Source organism: Caloenas nicobarica, chromosome 4 (genome assembly GCF_036013445.1).
Source record: "Caloenas nicobarica isolate bCalNic1 chromosome 4, bCalNic1.hap1, whole genome shotgun sequence".
Lineage (NCBI taxonomy): Eukaryota > Metazoa > Chordata > Aves > Columbiformes > Columbidae > Caloenas > Caloenas nicobarica.
The window spans coordinates 40,139,394-40,159,674 of record NC_088248.1 but is presented as its reverse complement, the minus strand read 5'-3'; the positions used below and the strand labels follow the sequence as shown (position 1 = coordinate 40,159,674).

The 20,281-nt window shown below is 40.5% G+C and overlaps 1 protein-coding gene across 1 annotated transcript in view; it reads right to left on the bottom strand.

Annotated features, from left to right (window-relative positions):
* GALNTL6 (polypeptide N-acetylgalactosaminyltransferase like 6) overlaps positions 1-8,999 on the bottom strand; it is a 442,009-nt gene extending 433,010 nt beyond the window's left edge. The window contains exon 1 of the mRNA XM_065634412.1: positions 8,862-8,999. Coding sequence (XP_065490484.1) covers positions 8,862-8,999 — 138 coding nt within the window. The remainder of the gene's footprint in view (positions 1-8,861) is intronic.
* Positions 9,000-20,281: the final 11,282 nt, after the last annotated feature.

The window sequence follows — 20,281 nt, the reverse complement described above, 5'->3', positions numbered from 1 at the left end:
CCTGTCATATACAAAAAACCATGTAAGTGAACTATTGCATTAAACCATGTGTTACATTCTGTGCAAGACGGATGACTCAGAGCTGGTGAACCACTGGAGGATACTCGTTCAGCACAGAATTTGATAACTTGACAAGAGGCTGTAAATGGTATCTAGCTCTGGCTAAATACTGCTGCATCTATGCAGGCTTTGCCACGGACTGGTAAAATTTTGCCAAGGGTATAGTTAATCTGTGCAGAAGAGAGATTTCTGTTGCCACTATCTGTTGGAGCTAAGTCTTGTAAGTGGGGATATCTCAGACCTCCCAAGTATATATGCATTCATGTGACTTTGCCTTCTCTGATACAACCACATAAAGCTTCAGCAGCATTATCCAAATGTTACAAGCACAACTTTTATCCCAGGGACTAGACGACAAAACAAAAAGACAAACTGCCTGTAGCAGAAAATTACGTTATCTAATGCAAAACTAGGAGATTTTAATCACAGTGAGGCAAAAACATGTGGGATAAAATACTTATCTTGCACTACAGAAGCTGTTACCATTGCAGGAATATGTGTGCAGGTCTTGCATTTCCCAGACATCGGCTCTGAAGAGAGACATAGGGAGCCCTTGCTCTTCTCCATCTTCATATATAAACAGAACTTGCCAGAGTCTGGCTATAAATTGTTCTTGCTTGTCCTAAACATTTGTTTGCACTCTTCTAGTACTTAATTTATAGAAAACTATTTTCAAAGAGCAACAATAAGTAAATAGGCTAAAATTTTCTAAATAAACTAATCTATTATTCTATTTTCAGTGCAAGTATGAAAAATTATGCTTTAAGCAAATGAGCACCTCAAGTTAGTCTCATAAATCTACACTTACACACTTCAGTGAGCAATCCAATTTCTAAAGCACCCTGTATTAACACTGGTGTCCTGACCAAATTCTAGTTCAGATGATTACTCTGCCTAGCTAAATCTCTTAGCAGTATCGCATCCTGTCATAAAACACTGTATAGCACAGAAGTAAACTGTTAAAATGCCATTGCATCTTAAGCATCCAATCAATGGCTCATCACTGATCAATAAAACATTTAATTTGTATGGGCCAGATTTTCTAGTCTATTATGACCAATCGCACTGTACATTTGGAATTAAAAGAACACACCACCACACACCATAACTGGCAAAGTGTACGAAACTGCACTGGACATGGTAACTCTTAGCTGGCACAAACCTAACACAAGTTTCAGGGCACTGCATGTTCATTGCACTGCCAAATGTCACCAATCTCCAAACTCCTTGTCACTGCAGCTTTCACGGGGGTTAGTGCCCACATGGCTCTGAAGAAGACATGCAAATATTTTTCAGCTACTTCAGGGAAAAGTCTGGCAGATAGGCTTAAACTGTTGCGGAGGTAGTGTCAGATGATTCAACGAAGCATCTGTCAAATGCCGTTATGTCCTTTCACCAAAGATTCAGCTGAAAAATTCAGGCGTTGGATGGTAACCAACAGCTGGAGGTGACACAGGGAAAGAGATGCTGTAGTTATCTGTTAAATCCTTATACAGCTAGATGAAAGCCTGGTATTTCAGCCAGTGACTGCCTCCTAAAGTGAGGGCAAAGGTCTTCAATAAACAGGATCTAACCAGGAGAAAGAGGGGATAGGAAAGTCCTTCAACAAGATTTAGCAAGAGATCTTAAAATGGCAGCATAAAATAACATTGTCCTTGTGAAACACTACCTTGAACAGGAACATGGCAGCTCTAACCCTGCAGAGAACAAACATCCAGAAAATGGTGGGATATTGTAGCCCATATATTTCTATGGCAGCTGCACGTATACCTCATCATTTTTATTCCTACAATTCTGTTAATATATTGCTATGAGCCTGGTGATTAAATAGCTGACTTGAATCACCAGGTGTTCGCATAGACTTGGAGTCACATCACCTCCTCTATGAAGAAAAATGTGTGAAAATTACGGAAATGAAGGTGAAGAATTTGGAAGGGAAGCATGAAATCCTGTTAAATTCCTGCGATAGATTTTCTTCCTCTCCTTTACCTCTTGAGCAAGCCTCTTCAAGTAGGTCTCTTCTATAGCATTTTTTCATAAAGAGGGAAAGGATTTCTCTGTTGAAGACATATTTTGAGAAAGATTACCCAGCCAAGCCCATCACCCAGTGAAACTCCTCCAAATGTGACAATTGTCAAAACCAGTTTGAAACCAATGAATCACAATCGAGCTTGACCTTAAAAACCAGTTTACACTGGAATTCTCAGAAAGGAGTTGGTTCAGCAGGTTGACATCCCCTAATAAAGCCTTTTCACATTTTAAAGAAACATTAAAAAACTGGGACTGCTATTTCTTTCAGTCAGTGTAATTTGGTCTCTTGACAGCAAGGAACATTTACGATAGATGTAGGACTTTTAGCTTGGGATTCCTGAGCTGCATTGTATTTAACTTGTCAACCTCTGAGTTAATTTTTTTCAGCCTTATTTAAAGTAACCAAAGATGTCTGTTCCTGGCCCAAATCCATCGAAATACTTAGCATACACTCAGTTTTGCTCAAGTCAATTGCTATAAATGTGTGCATCAGCGTATTGCTAGACAAAGACCATAAGTTACCTGTCTGAGCATTAAAAAAAAAAAAAAAAAAAAAAAAGAGCAAACTGAATTTTTCTTTCCTCTATATGGGAACACACACCTGCATCTCTGCTGAAGGGCACACGCACGGGCACAGTGCAGTCTGGCTCCCAGCCAGGGGGTATCACTGCAGTTCCCCAGACCCAAACACAAAAGCTACATTCCCTGCACAGGGACACAAGAAAGTTTAGGAACCAAGTGAGTGTTATGTCCCAGTAAGGAGATAAAGCACAGCTTGAGTAGGACCCCCAATCACTAAAACAATCTTGCATCCCACTGCTCTGATATAGCCATGGAGTGCCTCTTATCACAGCAGTCTCTCCACAAGTCCAGCTGCTGGCATGCGCAGAGGTTTCTTGACCTTGTGTTTTGATTTGGATTAATCTGAAATGACTGTGCTAAAAAAAAAAAAAAAGGTTAACTACAGAAAATAATATTAGCTGAAATACATTACTAATGTCAAGTTAAATTGAAAGAAAACTAAATCTAGAAAACAGTTCATTTTATCCTGCAAGATATACCCTGTTTAGTAACATTGCTGAAAATTGATAGGTATTAAATTAACCACAGGAGGGCTCCCTCCGGTATACTGAATACAACAGAAACATACTGTTAATTGCCAAAAATAATATTGTATCTTAAAAGTAACAAAGGTTTTAGACTTCAAATTATATTTTCCTCAGTAGGATCCAATATACATAGGGGAATACAATTATACATGAACAATTCAGATAAAGAAGTAAATTACAGAAGTGTTAACTGTATGACTGTTAAATGGCAAACACAGATTGCCAATGCACTGCATTTTAAGACTCTGAGCTCTGATTTGCCATGAGATACGTAGGGGCTCTTGGAGCTGACACACCAGCACAGCAATGAACAGGGCTGTAGACTACAAGAGGATTGAACACACCAGGTACCAGCTGCTGCTCTGGGGAGAGAAATGAGGATTTGCCTGGAAGAGCACACACACAGAAACTGACAAACTGAGCATGGAAAGTGAGGCTTCGTTTTCTCAGTATTCTTTTATGGTCATCCATGCACTGTCCCAAAATAGTACAAATTAATGACTGCAACAGTCAAGCAGCTACTTTTGTAGACTTAGGCCTGTTTGTCATTCTGTACTTTATTTACTCTTCTGTTAAAGGGAAACAAAGCTTTCCCACCTCACAAGTTTGTGGTGAAAGCAAAGGTAAGCAACTGAGATGGTGGAAGTAAATATACAAGTAACTGATAGTGTCCCAAAAGTGCACCCATAGGAAACAGGTATCTATTTGTATCCTACCCAAACCATACTTAGTACACAATTTTGTAGCTGTTGAAATCAACTGGAAAAAGCAAGAGAAATAGAGCTAAGCGGGAGGGGTGGGGGGGGGGGGGAAAGAAGTTTCACTTTCAAGATGCAGCTTTTTATGCAGCTCCAGTAACAGAATTCACCAACTGAAACTTTGTTTACTAACTATTGATGCCAGTCAAGTACAGAGTTAACTGTCCTGGAACAATTATGATTATCAGAACCTGTGTACTAAACAGTAGGAAACACTAAATTTTGGGGTAAACTTCAATTTTCACCTCTTTCATGGACTTCAGAAACTAATGACTGTTTGCAAGACACATTTCAGGCTGGAACCCCTTCCTGCATTAAGGAGGCAAAGTTAGTACTTTAATAGCCACCAAGCTTGGAAGGTGGATTTTGTGTCTGTTTGCCAACTACAATACAAGCCCGGGATTAGTAAGAACTAAGTTCTCCTTATCCTGAGGTGTTCATTTAAATCCATACCTCCCAAGAGAAAGACCTAATCATGGGGCTAGCCAGACAGAAATACAGAATTCACAGGACACGGGAAAGAGAGTGTGACTCTAGCCCATGGAACAACACCTTTTCCTGACAGCACAGCTGTATTTTGGTCTTTGCTCTGGGCACTGTGCATGCACCAAAATAAAAAGGGCCAACACCATTGAGACCTCCTCCCACAGAAGTGCCCTAAATCAGGAGGCTGAAGTAGCATGCCTCACTGTGCCAAAGCATAAGTGAAATGAAGCCAGAAATCTACCTTCTTCCCTTACTTTACACAACATAGAGCATTTCAGTAATACACTTCGGAATAAGTCTTACAGAGAATCTGTGACTAAGAGATGCTGCTGTTCGATCCAATTTCAAGTGAGGAGATTTGACACCAGGAAGCAGGGAGATGACAACTGAATGAAAAAAAAGTACCAAATGAAGTTGAAATGCATTAGGGGTTACTTCACTACACTGCCCTCCTTTCAGTCAGCCACACTGGCATCCCATAAAAAACAGAAATAAACATCTCTCACAACACTTTTCACCAAATACATATATTACTGATGCTGGAAAGCTGCTGCAGGAACTTTTATTCTTTTACATGAAGTTATTTTTCATATATTGAAAGTATATAAACAGACAAGGATAAAGCTTTACTGTAGCCAAATACCGTAGCACTCACTTTAGATAGCCTCAGATAACCAGGTTTGGACTAGGATTACATCCTACTGGTTGTACTGAATTGTTGCATTTCCTCCACAGAAAACAAAACTGAAATTAAAACTTTTATCAGCATAACTTAGTATCCAAACACCTTCGCCTTCAGCTTTTGTCAAAAGAAAAGATCAGACAGGACACTTATATCACATACATAATATTTCCGCGACACACACAAAAAAAAGACATATTTAAACTAACTAATCAAAACTCAAGGACACCATAAGGTGTTAAGAAATTTATAAGACTATTTAAAAAAGAAAAACACCCTATTCAGTTTCCCTTATTCCCATAGTACAGCAAGGAAGACTTACTTAAATAAACCAGAAACTGATCTTTTTTTTTTTCCCTCATGCGTACCGCTTTATTGTCAAACTATATTTTATGGAGATCTTGTTGCTCCATGTAACTCAGAACATTAATATCTGTACCTTTACCATTGAAGGTCCACTTGTGATAAACCAAAAGAAAATAACAATTATCAAAATATAAAGACCAAGTCTATCAAGTTCACAAGTGAAAACCTTAGGAAAATATGATAGGTTAAAAAAGAAAAAGTTTGTATGAAGCACTTAGAGATTCATAATGCTTACAGAATTAATGTACAGTGATCAAAATCATTAGTGCTGTCTGAAATCAGGGTTGTCAATATCATGTTCTCACCTTTTAATCTTTAGGAAAGAAGAGCTTCTCTGCTCAGAAACAGAATTTGCATGATGACAAAAAACACTCTTATGTAACTTACTGCAGCACTGTTTTAAAGAATAAAAAAGTCAACTTACTTTGTCATATTAGGATTTCTAGATAGCACTGAAGAGCACAAGTGCCCTCTTCTAGGCACTGGGAATGACACAGTCCCCAGGCGACACTGTTCTACCATTGACAGAAATAGACTATTTTTGCATTGTGGACCGATTTTGAACAGCTTTTCTGTTACAACTGCCAGGATATCGATGCCTCCTCCATCAACCTGCTATCCCTCCTTTGGTCCACTGCTGTGGCAAGCAGCTTAGGTGGTGGGAGAGGTTGACAGAGCCCCCATTCACAGAGAAGCTCGAGGATGTCTGCTTTAGCAATGAAATGGAAAATTTAATTTATAACTAGTCAGAAAAATCAGAATTTCACCACAACATCTCCTCAAAAACACCTGATGATCAATAACATTAATTTAATTGTTCTTCAAACAAGATAGTGTATTTATAAACATTACTGCCAACATCAGAATACCACTAGACACACATTTTACCCATAAGAGCAAAACCAGTTCAGCCTATGTCTAACTCATTGAAGTCATTGACAGCTCTGCCTCCATGGCCAGGACATACCACGGCAGTCTGACTGTACATCACTGTCATGTACTGACACTACACACACACCCCTACGTAACCTAACACAACTTTGGAATATATTAAGAAAAGTCTGCTGCAGTTTCAGCAGGACTGACCCTTAAACTTGCATAAAGTCACATTCGGTATTGAGTAACTGAACATCTTAAGGGCAAAAAATGACTTTGTTGAGTGTTGAAATTCTCACATCTCCTACTAACATAATAGGAGGAAAAAGTTACATTTCTACTATGATACTATTTCACTATTTCTAATGCAGTCTTTTCTAGTATGATCTAATTTCTAGCTTAGTCTCAATGAAATACACTGACCATCTTCTTACAATTCCCTTTATATTTAAAAGAGCTGAACTCAAAACTTGTATTTCAACCCTTGTTCCTTGTATGCATTTTGGGTTATAAAGTGCATATCAAAAGGCACAAATACTGTAATTGCATTACTCACCTCTACTTCAACCTGCTGTCCTCACTGGGTAATGACATTGCCAACATAACTTCAATTCTGACAGTGATAACGGAATTACATTAGAGTCAGCTGTAAGGTTCAAAGTTTCATTGCTCATTTTTATTGTTTTCCCATTAAACAGTTCCACCAGTGCTCAATTAGTATTCAGGTGGGGAGAGGAGAAAAAAAAAGAGAGAGAAAAAAAAAAAGAAGCTAGTAAAAAGCCCTTTCAGATAACTTAGGTTTTAAAATTTGCTGGGGTCTCATTAGCAAGTCTCATTAGCCCTTCATATATGCTCAGCTGGTGATCTTCAAGGTTTTCATCCACCATTTTTTTTAAAGTTATTTCCCTTTGAGTGCTATCAAGTCTTGCACATCAGAAATTTCATCTTCTGTCATGGCACATGTCTTTTAAAGACCCGTGCGAAAAACATGGAAATCATTATTTGCACTGAATACCTCAGCTTTCCTAAATCACAAAGTAAATGAGAAACTGCAAAAACTACCATATACACCTTGTAAACTAATGACAGACACTTACAATAGTGTATCATTTTCTTTCAGCAGAAATTACTTCCAACTAAAAATCTAGCACCTAACACCTACTGCATTTTAAAATCCTCGGAAAGATAAAGTAAGCTTCAGATCAAGAAGCTATCCTTAACTTCCTCCTTAGTAAGAAAGTATCCTCCATTCAGCATATTTCATGAGCCAAAGTTATGATACTTTGAAGGACTAACTTCTGTAATCGATAGCTACAATAACAAAGAATCAAATATGTGCATTACATACATGGGTGATGACCCTTGAAATCTGGACTACTAATACACCAAAATGATACATGATGCTGTCTAATACACTAACACGAAAGCTATGCAAGTGGTAAACAAGGTAAAAGATCAAACAATCCCGTAACTTCCAACTAATGATCTATGAAATATTTATGTTATATTTAAATTACACTGACAATTACAGTGTAGGAGCATAGCACTGCTGAACAAAACAAATATAAGCTTTGGCAAATTACAGGCAGAGTTTTAAAGCACTGTATTACAACTCCCTAAAACCAAACTTCACGTAATTAGGGTCATATAGTGATTTATGAGCCATACATAAACCCAGTGAGTTGAAGAACAACTTTAAAAAACAAAAACAAAAAACCCCCCAAAACCCCAACAACAACAAACCAAAAAAAACCCAAACCAAACAAAAACAAAAAAATCCCAACAAAACAGTTCATGTCAACTGCCGTTTTAATAACGGTGAAACTGTAAATATTTGAAACTTGGCTGTGTCATCAGTCTGACAAACAGTTACACACAGAGTAGCTGTATCAGGTCACATTAGTAACATTCAGAAGAGGAAAAAGACTGTCAGTCACTTCTGTCGAGTTTTCAACAGAAAGGATGAGGAAACAGAAAATCTAGGTGGTCGGTTACCTAGATGGATGCCGAGCAATTTTAGCGGGCATACAGCCACACATCGGTTCAAGCAGTATTACAGACAGGCAGCCAAATAAAAGTTGAGGTAAAAACTCCACTTCTCGTAATGAAAATTAGAGCCCAGCACCACCCTTGGCTAACGGACGAAGCATGCAAAAATCCCACATCCTCCTGATTTCACGGCCAGCTTCTGTGACTGCTCACCCTTGCCCTTCCCGAGGAAACCCACCCCGCCAGGCTCATCTGCTCGCCCACAACTTTCTTTCTCCAGCGCGGAGGTAGGACAAGCACATGTGCTGCCGCCCCCCGCTCCGCGCCGACGGCCGCCGCGCCCCGGACCCCTCCAGCGGCGGCGGGTCCCGCTCAGTCCCGGAGAGGGGAGCGCCGGGGCCGCGTCCCGAAAGGCGACAGCCCGCCGGCCGCCCGGGGCAGCGGGACACCGCGGAGCGGCGCGGAACACGGCGAGGCAGCGCTCCCGGGCGGCTTCGCACCTACCTGCGGCTCGGAGGGCTCGGCGGGTTTCACCAGGTGCTTCTCTTTGTAGAGAGACCAGAGGCCAATGTCGGGAAGGAAAATCAGAGCTGCGGTGAAGAGCAGCGTCATTTGCAGAAACCTCTTCTGTTTCCTCTTCATGGCCAAAGCCGGTCTGCTCTGGTGACGGCGCCAGCAGCAGCAGCAGCTATCCCAGCACCGCGGGACCAGATCCTTCCCTCCCCGCTGTCCTTCGGAGGGGCCCGGCGCCGCGGAGAAACTTCGCCCGCCCGCCTCACGGCCGCCCGCCCCGCGCCCGGGCGGGGCCGCCCCCCACGGCGGCGGCGGGGCCGAAGCTGGCGGCCGCCCCCCCCGCCCCGGCGCGGCGCTGCGCGGCGGCGGCGCCGCTCCCGGGGGAGCTCATGGACCCACCTGCGCACGGAGCGGCGAACAGCTCAACGCACAGCCGGCGCGGGGGTACAGGAAAATTAAATAATAATAATAAAAATAATAATAATAATAATAGCCAACTAAAAACCCCACAACCCAGGTCCAATGAACAGCGTTGGCCCGAGAGAGCGCCTCCTCCTGCCGGCTCCCGGGCACGGCGGCAGCACTAGCGCGGCGCGCAGCTCCCGCGGCTCCCCGCGCCCGCCCGCCTCACGTCCCCCTGCCTGCCCGGGGCGGGGGCGCGCGGCATCCTGAGCTCATCACGCGCAATTTGCGAAGCAAGAGTTTAAATGAAAAATAATAGGAGAGGAGCTCAGAGGCCGGCGCGCGACACAGCGCGACCCTCCGCGCCGGGGAGGCGGCCAAGGAGGGGGCGGCCTCCGCGCCCCCCGCCACCACGTGCGGCGGCCGGGCCGGGGGCGGGCAGCGCTGAGCCCGCCCCGCCCCACCGCGCCCCCTCATCCCGGCCGCCCCATGTGTGCCAGCCGCCGGCTCCGGGCCTTTCCGCGCGGGGACCGCGGACTGGAGTCGGGTGTCGCCGCCGCCGCTGCTGCCGCCGCCGTCGTCGCCGCGCACCGGGGACGGGGCTTGCAATTCCCGTTCCGGTCCGTCCTCCACGGCGCTACGTGAAACGCGGGGGGCTCCCAGTCTGAGAGCCCGGCCCGCCGCACCAGGCAGTGGTTGGGCGCTCACCTGCCGGGCGCTCACCTGCCGGGGAGCTCCCCGGGTTCCCCTCCGCAGCGCCGCCTTTCCCGAACCCGCCCGGCCAGCAGCTCTACATGCCTTTCCCGCACCGCGGGGGCCGAGGTCACACCCCGCTTCGGGAGCAGCACCGACGGACGGGGATGTTCAAAGCGATGCCGCGCTGGTTGCAGGCTCTACCCTGCTGGTCGCATCACACCCGTTTGGGTTTCTGGTCCGATTTCAGCTGCTCGCTCTGACTATGCAGTGCGATTACCCTTTTTTCTCAAACTAACTCCTCTCAGCAAAACAGGACATTTAGGTTAAGCTTACAAGGACCTAGTGCCCTTTCAGCTTTGTCACATCAAACACTGGGAAAATGGGTACCAGACTTGCAATGTTAATGTGTCTAGAATGAACACTGAAAAATAAAGGTATATCTAACTTCCTTTTTTCCTGCCTTCTACATAAAAAAAAAAAACAACTATCACTTCAACTACAGTCCATATTTCTATTGGTGGCTGAAATATTTCTGAATGAGGAAGTCTAAATCTTGCAGTGAGAACCCTGTTTCTGTAATGAAAGTGCATCTCTACAAATGGCAAGAAGTAGTCCTGTCCTTTGTCATAGGCGAGATCCATCATGTCCATCCACAGAACTGTCTTGTGCAGAAAGTCTTTCCTACACATGCATAAAATTGTAAAAGAGGCAGTTAAAGGTTATTTTTAGGAGAGTAGTTGGAGATAAAGGAAAGGTTGTGGGAGGAACAGAAGAACTCTGAATGCTGAAGGTGGGGTGGGAGGAAACAGCATAACACTTTTCACATAAAAGTGGGACTGGAAGGGACCTTGCAAGGTCAGCTTCTTCATGGCTCTGCCCCAAGGCATGATCAGCTACATCTATGTCGCTCTTGACAAGTGTTTGTCTAACCCATTTTGAAGTCCTCCAGCGATTACACCACCACAGCCTCCTCAGGCAATCTGTTCTGACTTGCAGTTACAAACTTTTCCTTAATGTTTAACCTGAGTCTTCCTTGCTGCGATTTCAGAGTACTACATTAGCCACCAAAGAGACAGCAAGCAGAATATTCGTTCCCCTCAGTCTTTACATAGTTAAAACCCACTTCCAGATACTGTTCCACAGGCACTCCAGGACATCTCAACAGCTGATGTCTCTTAGTGCTATCATCAGGACTGTCTTCAACTGACTTGTATCTTTCTGGGAGTGCAACATCCAAATCTGGATGGAATATGCTACTTGGGAACTTGTGTTTATAAGAAAAGAACGATAATTGTGCATGTGTCTCAATGAAAACTCTTCTCCTCTGCATCCATGTGGAAAGCAAACTTTGGTCATAACAGCAGTAGGTTCTTAACTAATGGCCATTTTGTGATACAATTTAAGCTCTGGTTTGTTTCATTTCCTTCAATTAACTACCAGTTAATGCATTGTTTCTATTTCTGTCTCTATGGCTGAATACTTCTCCCTTTTGCACTGCCTTTATTGAACGTCACCAATTTTTTTCCAGAATATTTATCCAGTCTGCCAAAATCACTTTCAATTTAAACCCATCTTCCACTGTCATATACAAATTTAATCAACAATTTCTATTCTGTAATACAGACAGTTAGCCAGAACTTCAGCATGTTCAGATGCAGGACGGATCCTTGCAGAGCTCTGCAAAATGTATCCTCCCACACTTGAGAGTAAGTTGTTGATACCTTACTCTTTCTGGAGTTTCTGGACAATTTTGCACTCACTCTAATTAGTTGCAAGACCTACATAAATGAGTCTTGCTTAGAAGAGTGTCATGTGCAAGGCTTTGGTCTATCATCTTAGTAAGAAAGGCTATGCAAGCAGATACACTTTTTGATTGCTGCAGCTAACCAAAGAAGGTATTCAGTTCAACCAAATTTCAAAACTTGTGGTTTGTATTCAAGACCTGAATCCACCAAAAGGCTAGAAGTGTTTGCAAAACCAAAGGGCATTGATCTTCTGGTTAGAAATTCCACTTTTTTAGCTCGTCATCCAGGGTTAGGCAACTTAGCCAGCACTGAGATTTTGATTCAGCTGCCTTTTTGTCTGAAGGGACTCAGCCCTGATGTTCTTCCACTCAGTGCAAGATGTATAATAGCTAGAACCATTCTAAGTATAGAAATGATTGCTATGAGATCATATAATAATTGTATGGAAAAAGTAGGTCTACTGGCAGGAAATATTTAGGAAATGTTTCATACTGGAATTCCACAGCGTGCCAGTTAAGTCCCTCTTCAGCGGCTGAAGTGAATGCAGACATTCACTCTCAGGAGATGAAATTCAATTTAATTTCCTGAATCCTGAGAATGATTCTGTAGCAGGGGTCATAGTACACAACTAGAAAATTCAGGTCTGCTTTGTAAAGAATAAAGGCACATTTTTCAGCAAATAATGTTTTCACACAGTCATAGGCCACCTAGTCATAATAAGAATTGCTGAATTTTTAAGACACTAAGCTAGTTTAAAAGAAGGAAAAAGAAAGAAAACAGTGTCACTGTTCTGTGAGTTAAAAGCTGCAAACACACCTTAAGGCATGTGGCAATAACCTATGCTTACCCTAGAAGAACTTGCAGTGGAGCTCAGAATATATGGTTTCTTCAGTGGGAATACATTCAAAACTTCCAAGTATTTGCTGTTTGAATTCTCAAGCCATACATGAAAAATAATGAAAGAGGTGCATTCTGAAACTGTGCACACCTTGGGACCACAACTGAGTGTATTTGGGACATATTTTCACTTCCGCTCCTATATGTCTTCCTAAGCCCAAAGTTCCACCAAGACTTCTGATACGACCTAGGACAGAAAATCAGAGCAGAGCTACCAAGAAAGATGACTATGAGCAGCTGTTCAGCCATGCATTTCAAACCTAGAGGCTGAACTCAAGCAGCCTGCCAGGTAAATTTATTGAGATCACAGCTTTACATATAGAATTACTCAAAAGAGCCTCCAGCTCAAGTCTAATCAATACTCTTTGTACAGGAAAGCCACTATTCAGTGCTTGTACTGCAGGAGCCAAACTCTGCGCTCGCATGAAAGATAAAGTACCCACCTTCATGTTCACTTATGAACAGCAGAGGTTGATGTGCTCTAAACAGAGAATGAATCTAGTAATATGATGGTTAACCATCTGTAATATTGCCATATAAAAGAATGAATAAAGGTTATGGAATGGGAGTTTGCTTTCATTACAGTATTTACCTCCAGATAACTCAGGATGTAAAATGACCAGGTCTGTTTCCATGTTTTGTTTCAGTCTGCTTAGCTAGAGACAACACACAGTGTTACAAACCACTCTCAAAGCCAGGAAGAGGTCTGTTCTTCCACGAGTATAACCCAGATCTGAAATGGAGCTGCAAACAACAGGCGATTCAGGTACTTAGGGGACTGACATGCTTTTATCATGGCTGGCTTTCACCCTCAGACCTCCAAGAGTCCCTCACAGCACCATGCACCCTCTCTCTCTATCACTTGTCTTAGGATCAACCAAAACCTCAAGGGAAAGGCATGATGCAAGTAGCATACTAGAAATGGAAAGTACTCTTTTACAAAAGTTCAAAATCCAAGATCCTCCAAACTCCCACAGAGAACATATATTTTCAATGTATTCTGCAGAGAAAAGTTTCAACATATTCACCTCAAAACCAAAAATGCTCATTTATATATAGGCTCTGGCTATAAGTAACAATACACGTAACAGTTTTTTATTGACCTTCTGTCTCTAAGTCATTTTGGCCTCGTCTGTCTCCGGTTTTGTCATCAAGTTTCAAAATCATCACCACATATTTGTACTGCTGCTAACTGTGAAAATATTTTTTGTAAGTCTCATAAGTTAGGTTTTTCTTAGAATGAAACTCTTGCTCTCAAAGTTAACTGAGAATTTCAGCTGAAAGGGAAAGGCTAGGAGTCCTCCTACTCATATAGGAAACAAGGAAATTCAGTCCCCAGAGAGAAACTCAAGAGAAGTTCCTTTTATCAAGATTTTTGGACCCTGATGTGTATTTTTTAAGTTATTATGTTTGGCAATATTGCACAGAGCCAGAAAATTTACTTGAAAAGTTTAGTACAAACATTTATTAAAACTGAAGTAGTTGTAAATCTGAAGACCACTTCTTTTCAGATGGTGAAGATTTTCTAGTCATAGTACACTTAAAGGTCCATTACCTTAAATAAAAAGTTTAATAGCAAAGAAAAGAACTACATTTTATGAAAATATTATTGGGCAAGCCCTCCCAGAAATCTTTGGCGTTTAGAAAATAATGTCATTCCTATTCCAGAATTATAAAGTTTGGTTTAAATTCCAAAGAAAAACTATTGCTCCAGTAAAAGTCACATAGAACTTAAATGAGTAATGCTAATGCCATGAATTATTTTCACTTCCAAATCTTTATTCTGTTTGACTAGCTGGATGATGGATGATTGCTTCTTCATTGTTGCTGTGCCACTACAAACTCGAGAAAGCAAACAAAAATGCTGATGGATCAGACATTTTGCCAGTTACCTAACAATCTGCAGATTCACTACTTCACAAAAGAAATCACTGAAATGTAAGGGTAATCAGAAAAGTTTATTTTGAGAGAGAAAATCAGTACAATGTCAAATATTTCTAAATAGCGCAGTAATCATAAAACACTGATGTCAGGAAAAATAGTTTCTCATTCTTCCTTTCACAAAAATCCACAGTAATTTGGACCTAAATATGGTGCAGGAACATGGCATTTGCAGGAAGTTGGATGAAAAAAAGTTGTCTTCTTTTAGATCATCTTTTTCAACAAAGAGAAGCTATATATTAGCTTTACAATCTCAGCTCTGTGTTAGCTAGGAAAATCATTCAGCTTTTTTGAAGATCAACTTTCCTTTTAGGTCTTCTCTCTGGTGCATTTCAGAAAGCTCGCTATACACCTTCCAAGTATCTGGTAAGGCTGCACATCAACATTACTCTTTTCACATCCAAGAGTTTCCTTTGATAACTCATAGGGCCTTCACACTCTCATCACACAACCTGATCCAGGTTGGATCTCAAGTAACGTTATATTACTGGAAATAAAGCAGTACATTTTGCAAAGCTTCCTTAACAAGATTGAAAGTCTCATCTCACCAAATTTGTAAAATGTGCAGAATATATCAAAAGGTAGCAGATGTCACCTTCGGTTCCGATTTCTCACTAGAAGCATCGCCAACACACTTTGGAGATGTCTACATTGATAAATAGGAGAGGAGAATGGGCTAGAGGAAGCTCCACATTGCTTGGTTGCTCATTTGCATCCAGTTTTGTTTTGGGCTGCTCCAAACAGTTCATTCCAAAGACTAAGCCCAGGTCCAGCACTGGGAATCATTTATTGCGGTTAACCACGAATGAATGAGGTGGCACCAAGCTGTATCTCTGTCATCCTCCATGCACTCCCAGCCAGCTGAGCACCACATGCCCCACACCCTCACCATGCCCTCTGCCTTTCCCTCGGGTATGTTACACATCCTTAAGGTCTGAAGAAAGTCACTCTAGTGGCTTCCACAGAGACCTCATGTGAACCACAAACGATGTAACGGCCTGCACCCTTTCTTCTCCCCGTTGTGTCAGAGATCAAGATATCAGCTTGAAAAGTGGGCAAATTAAAATGGCGGTTTACTACTAACAGTTGAATGCTAATAACATGTAGTAGTTCCCTAACTCACCGACAGTCAACTATTAATTTCGTTGAAGGATACCTCGGACAACAAATGCTATATAAATACTTTCTTCAAATTTGAAGATGAGGAAACTGTCAAAGAGAATTTAAATGAAGATCATAACGCTGACAGCTCCGGTTCCATCAGTGCAAATTTCTTGTATAAATGTATATAAAAACACGAAGAAGCAGCACATTTATATTCCATTAATGCACTGAATTCCATCATGTACTGTAGAAAGGCATCATAGATGACATAGAAAGCAAGACGATGGTTTTATATATTCTGGGTGTAACCCAGCAATTACATAACCTGGATTCTAATGACTACCTATCGCTCCACCATTAAAGAGAAAATGTCATTTTATTTAAAATTATAATTACCAAATCCAGTGATTTCTGATGAGCTATGTGAATGTGATTTGCAATATTGATTCCACCATATTCAAGTAACAAAATAGATGCTGAAAGGAACAAGGCTTAAGAAAAATACTTTATATTAGAAAGTATTTTTTCTAGGGGATATTAGTGAGAGCTTTTTATCCGTCTAAGTGATTAACATATTTGACATTTTACATGCAAATTTTGAAGACCAGAGATAAGCCAACCAAAGGTAAAATATAAAGGACTAGAAAGCCACTTGGAAAAATGCTTACTAATTTCTTCATAACCAATAGTTACTGACAGATTGATCTACACTCTTACTAACCGGATAGTTGGTATTTCCCATTGAAGTTGTTACCCATCTTTCAAAATAACCATCATGAGAACTGAAAGATTTTTTTGGCTATTACAATTCAGACATCATAAGTTGTATTTTCAGTCTCAGACTTCATTCAGGCTCATAGGATATTTAACAGTAGCAGAACTCAGAATACATTAGAAGATCAAACATAAGAAATACAGACATCACCAAATATTATGAAGGAAATATAGATAAAACTAACCAAAGAGTTTCATCAAAAGCTTATTGAGAATTCTGAAATAAAACCTTTAATTTCAATGACTTCCATATTAGCACAAAGGTGATAAAATAAAGTGGCCCTGAATGGAGAGAAGCTGAGGGTTTTTTCATTTTGTTAGGGGTTTTTTTGGTTTCTTTTGTTTGGTGTTTGTGGTTTTGTGGCTTGGGTTTTTTTTTTGTTTGCTTGCTTGTTTTTTTGTCGTACTCATACTCTGAAAAAAGGACAAAATAATAACTACCAAGAAACTGTGGGGAGAGACAATTTTAAGAAATGTGTGGACATCTCCACAAGCACATGCTTATTCCTATTATGAATATTTATGAGAGCTGGCAATCTCTGGAATTAGAATATCCAGAAAACAATGGTTTGGAAATACTCAGGTTACTGTATGTTTCTAAATCTTGTTTTACCTCCAAATAGCCATGTGCTGGTACTGCCGTAACTTAACTTGAGAGCTGATAGTCCTTAGACTGAAATGTACCTGGGGAAAGCCAATAACATCCTGTGCTGCTGTAATGTGAATCAATAAGCATTCTGTCCTGTCCTGTCACTTCAGAGCTAGAGTTCTTGAACGCATGTGTCTGGCTTGAAATTCTTCCTTAAAGTGAGAACAAGAACAGCTTCATTTTAGCTACAGCAGTGTGGAGTAAATGAGAGGTGAACCAGGCCACCGGCAATAAAAGGGTACTCAGTCATGTTGCTTGACAAACCTACTTTTTAAAAAGCTAACATTCTGAAATAGAAATGTAGTTCCATGGTAATGCCTAATCTTCGCAAATATAGCTTAGAATTCTTTTCCCCCTCATTATTTAGAGGAAACATTTTTTTATAACTGGGATATAAAGGGCCTTCCACACCTTGGGGAGCTAATTTTAGTCACTTAATATGATATCAAAAGGATAATTCCATGTTCAAGGATAAAAAATGGCTAAGAATAGAGCCAAATGGATTTTCAAAAAACTTTCATCACTGAAGTTAACGATAAATTTAAGAATAGCTAATGTTAAGAGCTCTTTATGAAGTGATTAATGAAGTCTGTCAAGTAGTAAATCCCAAATTCTCTAGAACTTTTTCCAGGTACATGCATCTTCAATTTTCTCTATACTAGATGAGGGAGAAAAAAATAGGAAAAAGCTTTCTGCTGTAATTATAGATTCTACTCAATGAAAAAAAAAAAATCAGAGTTCACATTGATGTGGAAGCAAATGGATTGGTTAAAAAGTAAACAACAACAACAAAAAAACCACAACAAACCAAACCCTAACAACAACTAAAAGTAAAATGTGAACACTATAAGGAAACTTTAAAAATCTCAAATAGCAAAAAACCCACTTAGATCTTTTAAACAGAGTTCAAAGAAAGTACCCCATTTCAGTGTCTGTGAGGGCTTTTTTTTTAGCCCAAAATAAATTTTCTTTTTCAATTTTCCTTGCATCCACGAGAAAGACCATCAGCCTCCTTCCCTCTCTACCTGTGTTCTCCCCCACACATATTTAGTTGAGCAGCGTTTTTCACTTATATCCTTCCTGTGCTTTAAATGACCTTGCTTTAAGGACACCGGCACATCATGAATATAGATGTATAATATTAGGGCTAATTACTCTGATACGGGTGCCCAACTGAAAAAAGCATACAATGGACATGTGAAAACATATCATACCAAACACCTATCAAGATAAAGAGTCACTACAATTTGAACACCTCAGAAATAGACAGGCATTTTGAAGTTTCTTATAAAATCTTAAAGCTCATGTTCTCAAGCTATCATAGCTGATTGAAATGCTTTCCAGTCTTGGGGAAGCCACCAGAGCAGTTCATTGGCATTCATAGTATTATGTCTAATTTATATGCTTCAAGCTTTTAAAGACCATTTGTCTTATAAGGACAGGACTGAAGACAGTATCAGTCTAAATACATAGGATTTAGTATCTTGGCACCTCAGGCTACTTCACAATGAAATGCCTCTTTTCAGATGACGTTTATTTATAAGAACAAGTTAAATCATCATCTTTTCTTTCTTTCAGGTCTCATACCATAGCATTCAGCTAGCAGAGAACTTCCTCGCCAAGGTAGCGGTCTCCATCTGTCATTCACTCTTCGTGTTTCTCAGCGGAGTTAAAAAGCCTGACAGTTTCCATGAATAACAATGACACATACTCTTATATCTTGTGAAGACACACAAACCTTACTGATGAAAAAGGGGGGAAAAAATATGCCACAGCATTTAAAGAGTTTTCTGAGGACTGCTTATATCTAGTTTTGAGTGAAGATGGAAGTGCCATCAGGCATGAGGCAACCATCCTGCTTATATCCACTATCATGTAACTGCTGACTTAGGTCACTGCAACTGAGGATCTGTCTTCACTATGAACACGTATCTGGTTTGCAACCAACACTTCCTGCTTTTATGAGACAGATTCTTCTGTATTTCACATTAGTCCTTGCTTAGCTGGAGTTCCAACAGCTTTTAATACACAGTTATTTACTGTGTTTATGCATCTGATCTTGAAAAGCTGTTTAAGCATATTTGTTTGAACACTTTCTTGAAAAGTATTCTAAAATCATAGCAGAGAAGCAAGTTTTGGAGGAAATGCCCACAGGCAGCATGTAGAAAACGTGCTTTTACTGCTATGAGTGGTTTTCATGGTAGGTTTAGCAAACATAATTGCATAAATATAGTTACAGAGGCATATCTGTACTACTTAATTTTCGGAAGGTCTGCACTTATATATTTGGTAATAGGTTTATTTTGTCAGTGCAGAAGACAATGAGAAAAAAATCTCAAGAAGGGAAAGGGCCTCAGCCAAGCTTAATTAGTTTCAGTGATTAATAACGCAGCACTACATCAGCCTTTGGTCAGCTTTGTGTCAGTCAAAACATTATTCCTAGCACAAGCTAATTCAAATTTCAGTCTGAAAAATTTCTCCTGGTCTCTTGAGGTTCTTTACAGAAAACAAAAAAAGTTAACTCATATCCTGTATTAACTGTTATTATGAAAGGGAAGCCATCTGCATACAGATCTGTATTTAGAAGCACTTTTCATTATTGGCATAAGTTATTTGGTACTTTGTTTTTCTTTCAGCTCCATACTTGAACTTCTGACTGTACTCAATCAAACTGACTGAGAAATATACTTATGTCTTCAGGGGATATGTACTATTTCAGATTATAATTAGATATACATTACTTTTTTGTTTGTTTAAATAAGTCTATTTTCACTGTGTAAAATTCAGGCCTTGTAGAGGCTGGTTAAGCATCAGTCTTGGGGAAAAATGCCATTGAATATTATCCTAGTGATCTTGGCACAAAAGTAGGTATATGCTAATGACATTTGAAGAATCATCAGCAATAAAGGAGAAGATTAGAATAGGAAGAGATAGATGACCTTGAGGGTTAGAATAATAAAAGCGAAACTGGGTTTAGTATGGTATGGGACAAGATCATATACAAAATGTCCAGGAAAAAAATATCATGGAAATTGGAAACAAAATTTTATCTACTAGACTAAAATTCCATCAAGTACTAGGAGAAAGCAACTTAATTTGCTTTATAAGAACCTTATTAACCTTATGATTAGGAAAATGCACTGTGGCTAGATGCGGCAGTAGGGACCTCGCTTGACAGATCCCAGGGTCCATACCAGCCCGAG